The 13,796-nt window shown below is 33.8% G+C and overlaps 1 protein-coding gene across 1 annotated transcript in view; it reads left to right on the top strand.

Annotated features, from left to right (window-relative positions):
- Positions 1-13,357, top strand: part of LOC111060149 (calpain-7) — a 33,028-nt gene extending 19,671 nt beyond the window's left edge. Inside the window, exons 11-14 of the mRNA XM_039430159.1 lie at positions 5,889-6,094; positions 8,249-8,457; positions 9,916-10,148; positions 11,413-13,357. Of these exons, the coding sequence (XP_039286093.1) occupies positions 5,889-6,094; positions 8,249-8,457; positions 9,916-10,148; positions 11,413-11,557 (793 nt within the window). The 3' untranslated portion in view covers positions 11,558-13,357. The remainder of the gene's footprint in view (positions 1-5,888; positions 6,095-8,248; positions 8,458-9,915; positions 10,149-11,412) is intronic.
- The last annotated feature ends 439 nt before the right edge of the window (positions 13,358-13,796 follow it).

Below are 13,796 nucleotides of genomic sequence, written 5' to 3'. Positions count from 1 at the left end.
TTATTACCATGAAATAGGTGCAGGCAGATTATTAAACTACAAATGTACAGATTGTTCAGGCCAGTTTCATTGTACAGTAGTTTTAGTTTTCCATTATTCGCTACTTAGTGCTGAGAAGGAGATTATCTTGCTATCTATTTCGTTCCCACTACTTGAGCCATCCCCTCCGCTCGAGACGAGTGCAGCCAGGGTTCAGCTCAGTTGCAAAGTAGGTCTAATCGTCGACAGACCATTGTTGTTCGTTGGATAGTTCGATCCAAGAATTAGCAACTCATATTCATTTTGTTATTCTGTAATATAACATCGTGAGGTTTTCGGCCCAATAGTTTTGTAAATACATATAATTGTCTATACAGTGATTTGAATGATTATAACTTGTGTTTGTGGAAATATTCCAACACCCTTAATCTTTTAAATAAAGGTGATGGTTTCTTGATCCATTCCGAGCTGCTATGTATTAACACACTTTTTTATGTATTTAAACACGACATGCAGTCAATTATTGATTGACTGCATGTCAGTCAATATTGATAGACTGCACATATAATTGACTGCATGTCGTGTTTAAATACATAAAAAAGTGTCTTTTAAATACTTTGAGTGAAATATATCCAGTCAGTACAACTGTATGAGGACTAAGGACCCAGGAGCAGATCACACACCATCGCAGTATAATATCGATTTTTTTTACCTCTCTGTCTCCTTCATATATTCCTTATTCCAATTTACCACCTGAAACCCTGTTTGTAACTAATCTGTATCATTACGTCATAGTTTGGATTGGGGCTAAGTGATTTTCCTATTTATTTCATGAGTCTAAATTCTGGTTTGCTGAATTGGATATAAAGATATATTTGAGAACAAAGGGTTCGTAAAAACCTAAATCATACAGTCCAACCTAAAAAACCAGAGTTAACAAGCCTATGGATTCGTAATTTTTTGTAACACAGATATTATTGTAAAACATTGTAATAGATCTAGTGGTATCGACATGTCAGTGGCTTTTGCTTTCTATTATGAAGAAATATCACAACACCTCCCATATAATCAAATTTGTTATGTTCAAATGTTCGGCATATACCAGTCAATTAATTTTTACGTTCGCTGATAAATTTCAACTTTTAACGTTCACTCATGCATATTTAGAATAATAAATAGAAGGCTGTATGGAAGATTGAATAACTCAATAGGAGAGGAACAATATGGTTTTAGGAAGGGCGGAGGCACTAGGGAAGCAATTGGCTTGTTAAGAAGTATTGGAGAGAGATTTGTAGAGAAACAGAGAGAGGTTCTTGTGACATTTGTGGATCTGGAAAAAGCATTTGACAGAGTCAGATGGGACCGACTTATGGATACTCTGAAGAGAAGAGGTGTGGAATGGGAGGAGAGGAGACTAATCAGGAACCTGTATGTCAACCAGACCAGCAGAGTGAGAATAGAGGGCGAAATTGGAGAAGAGAGTAGAATGGGAAGAGGAGTGAGACAGGGATGTTGTATGTCACCAATCCTTTTCAACGTTTACCTAGAGGATATATTGCAGGAGTGTTTGGATGGCAAAAGAGGAGTTAGCATTGGAGGAAGACACATAGAGTGCATACGATTTGCAGATGATATGGCGATCCTGGCTGATAGCTGGACAATGATGAATGGAATGTTGAGAGATGTGAATGAGGCTTGTGAGAGGTATGGAATGAGGATAAACGTCAGGAAGACAAAGTGCATGAGAATTGGTGCTGGGAAAGCAAGAATGGGGAATGCTGTACTGGAGGGTGAACAGTTGGAACAGGTATCATCTTTCAAGTATTTAGGAAGCATAATGGAAGAGGATATGAAATGCAACAAAGAAATCAAAGTAAGAATTGCTATGGCAAAAACAGCATTCAATAAGAAAAAGAGAATTCTTTGTAGCCAACTGGATAAGACATGTGAAGTTGGAATTGTAAATCCTTCACAGATGATATGATGTTTCTGATATTTATAAGAGCAGTCTCTAAATTCCCTCTTTTGCGAATAAATTCACAAAAAATTAAGGCCGTCCGGCTCGCAAAATTACTGGGTTCAAACCTCAGCTCTAGCTTAGTGGTAGATACATGAATTTTACAAATACAAATAATCACCATAAGGTTCAATGACCGGTGATTGATAATTCTTACCGCTGCTTCTATGAAGTTCTTGGAGAATACCAGTGAGAAAATTAAAAGAATATTTGATGACTGATTATCAGTAACCATGTACCACTAGAGAATGATAAGGACCAACTATAGTCGTTTCTAGTTGATTCTTAAAACGCTCGTCGTGAATACAAGTATTCACCAATATACCCTTCCAAAATTCCTTAGAACTTACAACGCCAGTTCTTGAAGCTCTCTGGATCCTTATATGATATAACTGGAACCTTATTAATATAATTTTCTAATATACTTGTTCTGGCAGATAAAATGAATATCATCAAAAGATGATAAATATTGAGTGCTCTGAATAAGATTAATATTACTTGATTCAATAATTCTAAGTGCTGCTAAATATTTGTTGGTATTAAAACAGCTCAAACTGTATATCACGAGATGAGTTAGGATATAATAAAAAATTCTATGAGTTTGTATGCTGACATAAAACACAAAATATATTCCCATAAAAAAGATGTGCATAAAATATTCGATATATCTATAATTTACTTAATCAAATGTTTTCTAAAATCTGAATAATTATCACAGGCTTTGCTAATATTCACAATAGTGAGTTTCAAATTCATAAATATATTATATTTAATACTGATACTTAGACTTCCAATCCATACAAAATTCTGCAAATAAAAACCTGTTCGGTCTATAAGTTTGATATGATATACTTTGTTCAATTAACAAAATTATAATTAATAAATTAATATTCAAACATGAGATCTCAGGGATTGATATGAATTCGGGCTGTGCATGGAAGTAAGCTTCCCACATATATCAAACAAATTTATAAAATGTTCTTATGAACTATGTGATATTATACAACACGTGGTGACTTTTTATTTAATTCAAGTTAATTTGAATAGCACTTTTTTTATTAATTCCCCCACTGTACGTAGAAAACCTAAAAACGAGCTCATTTGACTTATCACTCACTGAACTGAAGTTCTTGACGGTCTCGTGGATTGAATTAATTATTTCCAATAATTAATTAGGTAGGTTCCTTTTCGTCACTGCTGGGCTAACGCGTGGTCCAGATTCTTATAAGTTCCTTTTCGAATTAAAGGTATATTTATGGGAATCGTTACAAATTACGAACTCTTTGACAGCACTGAGTTCACAGATAATTTAACATTTAATACAAATACTTCACATTAAAAAAGGGTTTGGCTTAATAGTTTTAAAATTTTAAAAAGAGGAAGAAAGAACCCTAGACTCTGTGTGCATCCTCTCAGGTCAAGATCTTAAGCCAGAAGAAGGAGGTTTTCAGAAAAATTTGTCTCTTCCACGAATAATTCTGTAAGCTACTCTCTGATTGGTCTTCAATTTAATAAACTCAATACAATTGGTTGCCTTGGGAAAAATTTGTCTCTTCCACGAATAATTCTGTAAGCTACTCTCTGATTGGTCTTCAATTTAATAAACTCAATACAATTGGTTGCCTTGGGAATCAGGGCTTCCTCGACTTTATAATAGAGAAAATTAAATAAAAAAAAAAAGTTTTTATACAAATATATGGAGTGTTTATCTTAAATTGATTTCCTAAATAAATCATAACATGCGATTTTAATACATTTAGTTTTTATATGAGTTTTGTATACTCTTGATTTATCATGCTTTTTTAGATTATAATAAATATTTATACAGAAATAATGGGTGTTCGTATTTCTACACATCGACTTCCTTTAGTATACATGATATATCCTTTATGAGTAAATTTTATATAATTCAACCTGTTATACTGGTTGATCGAATAATCAGCTGATTCGTTCAGCATTGATTCTAATAATTATCGATTTATTCAAGATCGACTAATTCTTTTCAAAATGTAAACAAATAATTCTAACCTCAATGTTCATGCACTTTTATTTTTTTATAATCCGCCAATAATAAGTAAGCCGCTTTATAATTTTTTGATCTTACCAATGAGTTCTCATAGTTATTAAATCACAATTATACATGTTTTCTTATCGTTTTTGATAATGCTATTACTCCTAATCGCTAATAATACTTGATTTAAGTTAATTTATCCTTTGACTAGGTCTAACCTTCTTTCCAATTTTATAATTCTATTACATTTCATTGGTTCATTTTAAAATATTTGGTGGTATTAAATTACCACGTGACAGACACTAAGGAAAGGCTATGTTTGGAGTGTGGCACTGTATGGTGCAGAAACTTGGACGCTGAGAAAGGAGAATAAGAGGAGGCTTGAGGCATTGGAAATGTGGATATGGAGAAGGATGGAGGGGATCAGTTGGAGGGATAAAGTTACAAACGAGGAGGTGTTGAGGAGGGTTGGGGAAAGAAGGAGTCTGCTGGATGTGATAAAGGGAAGAAAGAGGAGATGGCTGGGACATTGGATGAGACGGCAATGCTTGTTGGTGGATGCCATGGAGGGGACCATTCAGGGAAGAAGAGGAAGAGGGAGAAGAAGATACAAAATGTTGGACGACATGAAGGAGGGGATGAGCTACTATGCAACGAAGCGACTGGCAGAGAATAGAAGAGAGTGGAGGGCTGCTGCCATTTAAATAGAAGGACCTGCTTACGAGCAGAAAACTACAGACAGACAGACATGCATATTTCATACACCAGTGACTTCTACTCATTTACTAGTGTATGTTTTAACATACACTCTCATAGCTTCTAACGTTCACTCATACGTTATTTGCATATAGCCGTGAGTTGACATAGCTTTGATGTAAAGGGTTGGAGCCGTCAAACCGCGATGCTTAATTTATTATTTTAATAAAACAAGTTGAAAAAAGCATAGCCTTCATACTTTGGAGCATGAATGTAAATTTTGATTCCAACAAATGTTTTGGGATTCTTTTGAGAATTTCTTCGAAACCTTATGTTAAGTATCCCACAATCCAAAGTTTGATTTGTTTTTAAACCATAGAAGCGAAATACCATGTTGACCATAATGTTCCGCTGGATCAGTAAAACACCTTTCTAGAAGAAAATAGGGTTTTTTATTTATCACATTGTGTACAAATACTTAACATGAGGAAAGGCACAACAGGCTCATGCCCAAAACTGTCCCATTTCCAATTCATACTATACTGTCCAAATCAAAATGTTGGTTATGTCACTTTCACTTTTCAAAATACAATTTACGCTCTTCAATACTCAGTCAGATAAACGAGCAAATTTTGAATCAAATAGATACTATTATAGTCTAAAATCAAAAAATCTAGAACAGTAACTTGATAATTATTCAAAATGTATAAATTTTGAATGAAACTAGAAATTTTTGAGCTAAAAACTTCACTCTTTAAAGAAAACTATATAAATAAATAGAAAATATAAAACATTTAAATGAAATAGATGAAAACCTTCATGATTCAAATAAGTGGCCTAGAGGTATTTATTATTATTTATTTATTTCTTATTTCACAAAGGCGACTTTCTAGAAGTATTTTAAGCCTAGGTGATGATTATGGGATGAATAATAATACAATAAAGGTAACAAAGAGTTATGAATGAATTATAGGTTATGCTATCCACTTGAATTGATTTGAGTCCACTTTTCAGACCAGAAATAAATAAACTAGAAATTTTGAATTTGATTTGATTAAAAACCGATTATAATAGAATGATTACATTCAATAAACTCTCAGAAATTGAAAATATTGAGTTATTGTCAATCACGTTCCAATCATTCCAATCACGTCAATTATTCCATTTTTGAATGAATGCTTTCAGAACGTGGGAAGCAGGCCTGGGTCCTGTGAAAGACGCGTACAACATCGGGGAGAACCCTCAGTTCAGTTTGGAGGTGAACTCAAATGTAGGAGCAGTGTGGGTGCTGCTCACCAGACATATCACCGACATTAACGATTTCAGGGAGAACACTGAGTACATTACCGTGCTTGTTTACAAGAATGACGGCAAACGAGTCTATTATCCAAGTAAGTTTATAAATCTCTTTTTGCTTGTTGTGATGATAGTATTCATTAGAATAAAAATCAATACATGTAAAATGGAATATTGATGTGTAATAGGAAATGAATGCCAAGTGACCTTGCTAGCTCAGGTCTGGTGACACAGTGTTTTCGGTTCGCACCAGATCAATTTCAGAGCCTCTGACATGACTTGACTTTTTAGACAGCTGGGACCGACAGTTTAATCTAACTGGGGTCTCTGGTTTACATGCCTGCGTCTAAGCCACTCAACTACGGCCTATGGCCGCTCCAATAGGAAATAGATTGTGTAAAGGAATAATAATTAGGAGTAGAATGGTGAAAACTAATGGTGAAAAATTTGAATAATGAACTTTTTGTGTAGTTGAGAAGTTGATATTGTGGTAATTATTCATATTGAATGAAAAAGACTAAGAAATTGTCAAAAAACCACTGATTTATTGATAATTAGAAAGACCGGTTTCGGTTATTACACCATTGTCAATCTCTGATAAACCTTCTTTGTGCCTTCTGTTTGATGAGTAGTAAATTTATTTCCAATTTCTATGATGACTCCCCTGATTACTTTCCTTGCCCTATTACCATAGGTAAGGAAAGTATTGCTTTCCGAAAAAAATTAAGGTAACCCAATTTCTAAATTTCTATACGTTTCAAGGTCCCCTGAGTCCAAAAAAGTGGTTTTTGGGTATTGGTCTGTATGTATGTATGTATGTGTGTATGAGTGTATGTATGCCTGTGTACACGTTATCTCATCTCCCAATTAACGGACTGACTTGAAATTTGGAACTTAAGGTCCTTCCCCTATAAAGGGGTTTCTCAACAAAATATGGACAGAGTGTTTAAGATTCAAAAGAAGGCACTCAGATGTATAGAGAAAGTGAATAGGTTAGACTCTTGTAGGCCTTTATTTAAAAAGCTTGGTCTATTAACTGTGCCATCTTTGTATGTATATGAAGTTGTAATGCATGTGAAAAAGAGTGGTGTGATCCAGAATTCAGATGTTCATGAGTATAATACGCGAAACAGAGCAGATTATCATATAATGGGTCACAATAGTAGGTTATTTGAACAAAAACCAGATTATATTGGTAGGAAATTTTATAACAAGCTACCTCATATCTTGAAAAGTAATGATGATTTGAAGATTTTCAAAAAACAAATGAAAAAATATTTAGTTGATAAAGCTTTTTATAGTGTACAAGAATTCCTTTCAAACCTAAACTAGGTTGAACTACTTAGTGTTAGAATTATTATGTAATAACATGACTTGTCTTATACTCCATGACTGGAGTCTTTAGGACGTAATCTTAAAAAAAAAAAAAAAAATAAGGATCCGACACGAACAATTTCGATCAAATGCAATTCAAGATGGCGGCTAAAATGGCAAAAATGTTGTCAAAAACAGGGGTTTTCGCGATTTTCTCGAAAACGGCTCCAACGATTTTGATCAAATTTATACCTAAAATTGTCATTGATAAGCTCCATCAACTACCACAAGTCTCATATCTGTAAAAGTTTCAGGAGCTCCGCCCAATCTATGCAAAGTTTGATTTTAGATTCCCAATTATCAGGCTTCAGATACAATTCAAACAAAAAAAATGCAAGTGGAAAAGATTGAGCATGAAAATCTCTACAATTAATGTTCAGTAACATTTTCACCTAAAATTGAAAATAAGCACGAAAATCGAGAAAATGTTGGTAACTGTTGATTCTATGAAATCATTCACTATGAAGAGATAGCAGACCTCGTGTGTCTCCAGCGTTATTGTCCTGTCACCAGCTGGCTCAGATCTTTGAATAGTAAATTTGAGCTGCGCGTGAACACTAGAGTCAGGTGATCAATTTTCATAACGGCATGGAAAGTTGTGTGAGTGCGCCACACCAGATTTTTTTACTTCAGGATTGGAAAAAATTGCTTATTAGCCTGAAAACTAGAGATAGAAGTAGTACTAAAACTAAAAAAAAATAAGTTTTATTGAATGCTATCAATCTAGTCCTTCCTGAGTTGAGATGTAAACAGTCAATAATTGTAGTTAGTTTCAATACTATACAGCACGAATACGAACAAGAAAACCCCTATACAGTATGTAGAATGTTTTTAAATTCTATGTGAAATACTCTATTTATCTTTGTTTTTTCTAGATGACCCGCCTCCTTACATCGATGGAGTCAGGTTGAATTCGCCTCACTACTTGTGCAAGATAATTCAGAAGGAGGGAAGCCCCAGGCGGTATACACTGGTGGTGTCGCAATATGAGAAAATGAACACCATCTATTACACTCTGAGGGCGTATGCAACATGTCCATTCACACTTTCCAAAATCATCAATCCCTACAATTTCACTAGAAAGGTTTGTTTCTATAGTTGACTCTCCCAAATTTAAAAAGAATTTGATCATTCACATTCAGGTAAAGTGCATGTAAGACCGATATTATATTATTTCTCTATCAATAGATTATTATAATCGATGAAAATAATCATTATTATCATTTATTTTTTTGACAATTTATATTTGGAATGAAACTGAATAAGCTAAAATATGTGCCTGTATAGATACGGAGCAACCTCTCATATTAGACCAACCTATCTTCTCATTAATTATTATCTATCTATTATTACTCATTAATACCTTCCCATTGATGTTGTGACGAACATAATTTTGTCAAGAAAACCGAGTTCTTCCAGTTGAGAAAACTTGACTTTCTTAACAATACATTTTTTTGCCTGTAAATTAATGTTATGAAAATTGTTTTTGTCAGGAAAAATATTGTTCTTTTAGAGTATTGAGTTGATGTATGAATATCGATACTCAATACACTATAGTTTGCAGGCCTGGTTTCTAGGGCACTTATTAAATATAATGGACCATTTAATAAATATATTAACTATATTGGTTGAATGGTCAATTAGATTTGATAAGAATGTCTTAGAAACCGGGTCATAGCAATAACTACTAATACTATTATAAGTAATTGTCGGTATTGGTCATAGTCGAGAAATCATGATTAATTCCATTTGAGAAGAATTTCTCAATCCAATCAACGTTAATAATTATTGTATAAATTATCTCTCATATTCCCTTTGTATCTTTATAATTATTATAACTCAATGTAACCCCGCGATTTTTCGCTTTAATACCTATATACATTGTAGTTCGTGATAAATCAAGAAATAATTATATCTAGGAATCTTATATTAATATAATTTAATATTAGTTAATAATTTAATAAGGAATCTAAATATTACTTTAGCAACTCTTACCTCTATATTATGAAATTTATATATAGAATGAATGTAAACTGGCAGCGTCTATAAAAAATTGCTGCTAGTATAATTCTGAAACTATTAGTGTTTTAAATGTTGTATTACTCAAAGGCAGAATAAAGTTCATTTTCATCTATAGTCCGTGCAAACCTTAGTTTGCAGCACGGTGCTTTATGGCCAATTTTATTTAAATGGAACAATAGGAGCACACGGTTGCCGTTTTTATGCTAATTCTATCAAAAATGCCTACGCTCTCTTTTTCGCTATTTCTCTCTCAAAAATAGCTCACAGGCTCTCTGGATTCTGTATAATCTGGCAGCACTGTATTCCATAACATCAATGCTGCATACTAAGCTTTGCACAGACTAGAATCTATTCTAAACCAATTAATAATATTCTATGTTAATCAATAATTGTTCTAATAAATTGCTAATTTGAACCAAATTATATTGTTTAATGTTGACTAACTATAGTAACCAAATGTTAATGTTGACCAATATTTATTGTTTAATGTTAACCAAAATTATGTTAACCGATTTTTCAGATAGCAGATGGTAGTTGGTCAGGCGCGACGGCGGGAGGTTGCAAAAACCACCCCTCTACCTACCCCAACAACCCCTGCTATCAGCTGACTTTGGATGGATATCTGGATCACTCGCTCCTCATCGACCTCAAAGGCCCCAAGCAGTACTCAATTGGAGTCGAAATCATCACCAAATCCATCAACGATCCTGATAAAACTGCTCCCTTCACTAGTAAATCATCTGGGCCTTACAGGTAATTTACTGGGTGATTTTAAATCGATTACAGTTAAAGCTAATACAGTTATCCAATCAGTGAAGTTAAAGTTGTTAAACATTCAACCTAACGGATAGAGCTATAAGATTTAGAGTTCTTTATATTTATTGGCTTATACACTAATTCACATTGAATAACAGAATTTCTAATTATTCAACGATATTTAAGAATGTGAAAAATCAATCAATGATAATAAATATTTAATGCAATTTGAATAACGATAGTATAATATTGTGATGTTACTACATAAATCGGCGGTGTTTCAACAAATAATTGTGGATTCTCTGAAAAAGGATATAAAATAATATCCTTCCCATAAACACACGACCGGGATCAGGAGAGAGAGAGAGTGTGTGTGTGTGTGTGTGTGTGTGAGAGAGAGTGAACATTGAACACTTCATATTGAGGTGCCTAATGTATGATGTATAACTTGGAAAATATTATCTGTATAAATAAACTACAATAGAGCCTCAGGAGACGAAAGGTCTTGGATTTGATTTGTTGTAAATTTGGTTTGCTTTTTATCACTCATTCATTCATCTCAATATCGGGAGAAAGACCCGCCGCAAAGTAGACCCACGCTAATCGACGAAAAGCAACCCACGCCGTGGGATTTTTTGTAAACCGTTGCTGTAGAATTATTCATAATCAAACAGCTGACAAGTAGATTATTCATTGCATGAATTATTATCATTACACAGATGTCTGGAGAAGGCTAGCAATAATTTACAGAACATCCCACGGCGTGGGTTGCTTTTCATGGATTAGCGTGGGTCTACTTTGCGGCGGGCCAAAAACTCGAATCTATTCTACCAGTACTGATGATTCTATTCAAGACTCGTATGTTCATATGGTGATTCTATTCTCTCAAAAGACTGATTCTGCAAACCCCAACTAAAAACCAGGACTTCCTATATACCGGACTTTCGCCTACAAAAAAATGGTCGCCGTAGTTGGTGGCCAGTATTGATATTTTAAATGGGAACTAGACATACTGAGATTTCGACGAACTGAGACGCTCTCTAACAGCTGATTAGTGATTTTTCTCAGTAGGAATTCCTATAAGACCACCACATACAGCGGCTATTTTTTTTCTAGGCTCAGGTCCGGTAGGACATAGGAGGTCCTGCTAAAAACCCAAGAGAACAGTCGATCCAGTTACTATTTCTACCAAAACTATTCATTTTCTAAAAATTGATGAATCATATTATTTGAGCTAATATGTTGCTATTATTCATTTCAGGTCTGGATTTGTCATTTTGGAATTGGAAAATTTGCCCGGTGGTACTTACGATATAATACCTTCAACATTCTACCCAGCTCAAGAAGGACCTTTCTTCCTCACAATAAAAGCATCTTGTGTATTCGAAGTACGAAGAATAAGTTGAAATACATAAATAGGTACTGAGTGAATTTCCTGTAATTATCCTAATATATATTTAAACGCCCTACTCCATTAACTTCTTGTACTATTAAATTATAAATGACTATTTTTTTATTGAAATTATATTTTCATCTTATTAAACTATAAATGCATTAATACCTGTTAACTTATTATTGTTATTGCATTATTTTAATTGTTCCATTCGAATAGCCTCTTAAATTCATTGTTAATAAGCTGTAAAATAGTTCATTATGCAATTCGTAATACAACAGTATTTTTCAACTCTATCTACCGACAGACTTCGGGAGGCAAATCTTTGTTTTTCTTCATTTCGCCATCAAGTTGATAAAGTCCTTTATTCGTTTGTATCAAGTTTTTTTCCTTCTTGCTGAGCACAATTCCAAACGAAACTTCACTGGAAGACTTGGACAAGTCACAGCCGAGAAGTTCCACCTTTCCATTTTCATGAGTTTTAATCCTCCAATCTGTTATTGGCGTGCGTGAGTGAGATTCAGCAACGGCATCAAACTCTCGATGAGAGGAGTCCTTGACTTCAACTTTTGAATCAGACTCAGACTTGGACCGAGCACGCCTGCCGATGCTCAGCGAGAGACTACCGAATTGTGGAATGTCAAAGCTCTGTGCACTTGATGACTGGCCCAACATCACATCAGTCGGAATCGATGACACATGTCACATCACCGGTACACCTATCTGTGTAGATTGAAATGCAGCACTTTCGAATTCCGTTGTGTCTGAATGTGAGTCTTGGTCAAATATTAAGAATTTGAAAAGCGTCTACTATGCACTGTTTCATTCCCTTCTGTCATACGGAGTCGCGTTTTGGGGAAACTCAACAGAATCAATTCAAATATTCCGAGTCCAAAAATGGGCCATTAGAGTTATGGTAGGTGAGACAGTGAGAACAAGCTGCCGACCTTACTTCAAAGAGCTTGAAATCCTTCCTCTCCCCAGCCTTTTCATTCTTGAATGTATTTGCTTGATAAAGAAAAATGAGAACGATTTGAATAGAGGATCTATGGTTCATTTCTATGAAACAAGGAGACGTCATCATCTTAGAGATGAACATCATCGAACAACCCTTTTTGCTAGAGGTGCTAAGAGTTTAGGTATCAACCTTTTTAATGCATTGCCTGACCATCTTAAAAATCTGGAATTTGGAAAATTTAGAAATGAGTTGAAGAAGGAGCTACTTAAATTTTGTTTTTATTCCGTAAACGAGTTTAATGAGTATTTCTCCTGCAATTGAGTAACTCTTTTACAAACTATATTGACATTAGAATTCAAATTGACAAATCCTTAATACCCCTTTAAAAGGAGGTCATGGGAAGCTTAAAAAATATCAAATATCAAATATGTTATTCTATTTTTGATAAAAGTGAGTCATTATGATTTTATAAATTCAATCTATGAGATTTAATGGGTTTTATAATTGATTATGGATCATAGTTTGTCAATTATACTATATTATGCTTTGTTCTAAAAATTATTGTTTGTAGAATAGTTTATCCCTAATAGACCCAAGCGTGTGGCACCATTGATTAAACAACCCTTATTAATTTAATAAATTGGTACTATTTATACAAGGAATTTAAGTAAGTAGGATATTAAGCTAGAAATTAGATTGTTCAATCTTTGAAATTTTATACAGCTTGTTATTGAAAATTTTAATGTTCTAAATACCTATTGTCTTTAATCTTGTTAAAACGCCATAATTGTTTGTTAAAATGTCTAATAAGTTGATTTTTATTATTTTATTCGAAATAAATTAATACAAGCCAAATTCTATTTATTTATTTCCATAAACCTCTTAAATTTAGTAGCCAGATGCAAATTTATTGATCAATGCAAATTTATATTAGGTTTTTATGAAATAATAATAATAATGGGCATAATAGTAAATTATCAAATAAAATTTTATTCCAATTTTGTTAAAGTTACAATACAAGCCTTACTTTCAGTCCAGTCACTATTTAAGCCTACATTGGTGCTAGCAATATACAGAGTCCTCCATGGGAAGCGGATGCTTTTTAAATGGACAACACTACTCTATTTCAAAGTTTAAAAATACTTTATTGGCAGAAAAACGTTTCTCAGAACATGCAATTTGAATAACCTATGCACTGAAAATAATATTAAAATGGTGTCCATTTTCATTCATGCTGACAAATGTGGAGATGCTCCGTGAAGTTTGCTTGAGATGCGCTCTCTCCCCAATGGTT

This window comes from Nilaparvata lugens, chromosome 6 (assembly GCF_014356525.2).
Source record: "Nilaparvata lugens isolate BPH chromosome 6, ASM1435652v1, whole genome shotgun sequence".
Classification (NCBI taxonomy): Eukaryota; Metazoa; Arthropoda; class Insecta; order Hemiptera; family Delphacidae; genus Nilaparvata; species Nilaparvata lugens.
This window is presented reverse-complemented; position numbering and strand designations above follow the sequence as displayed.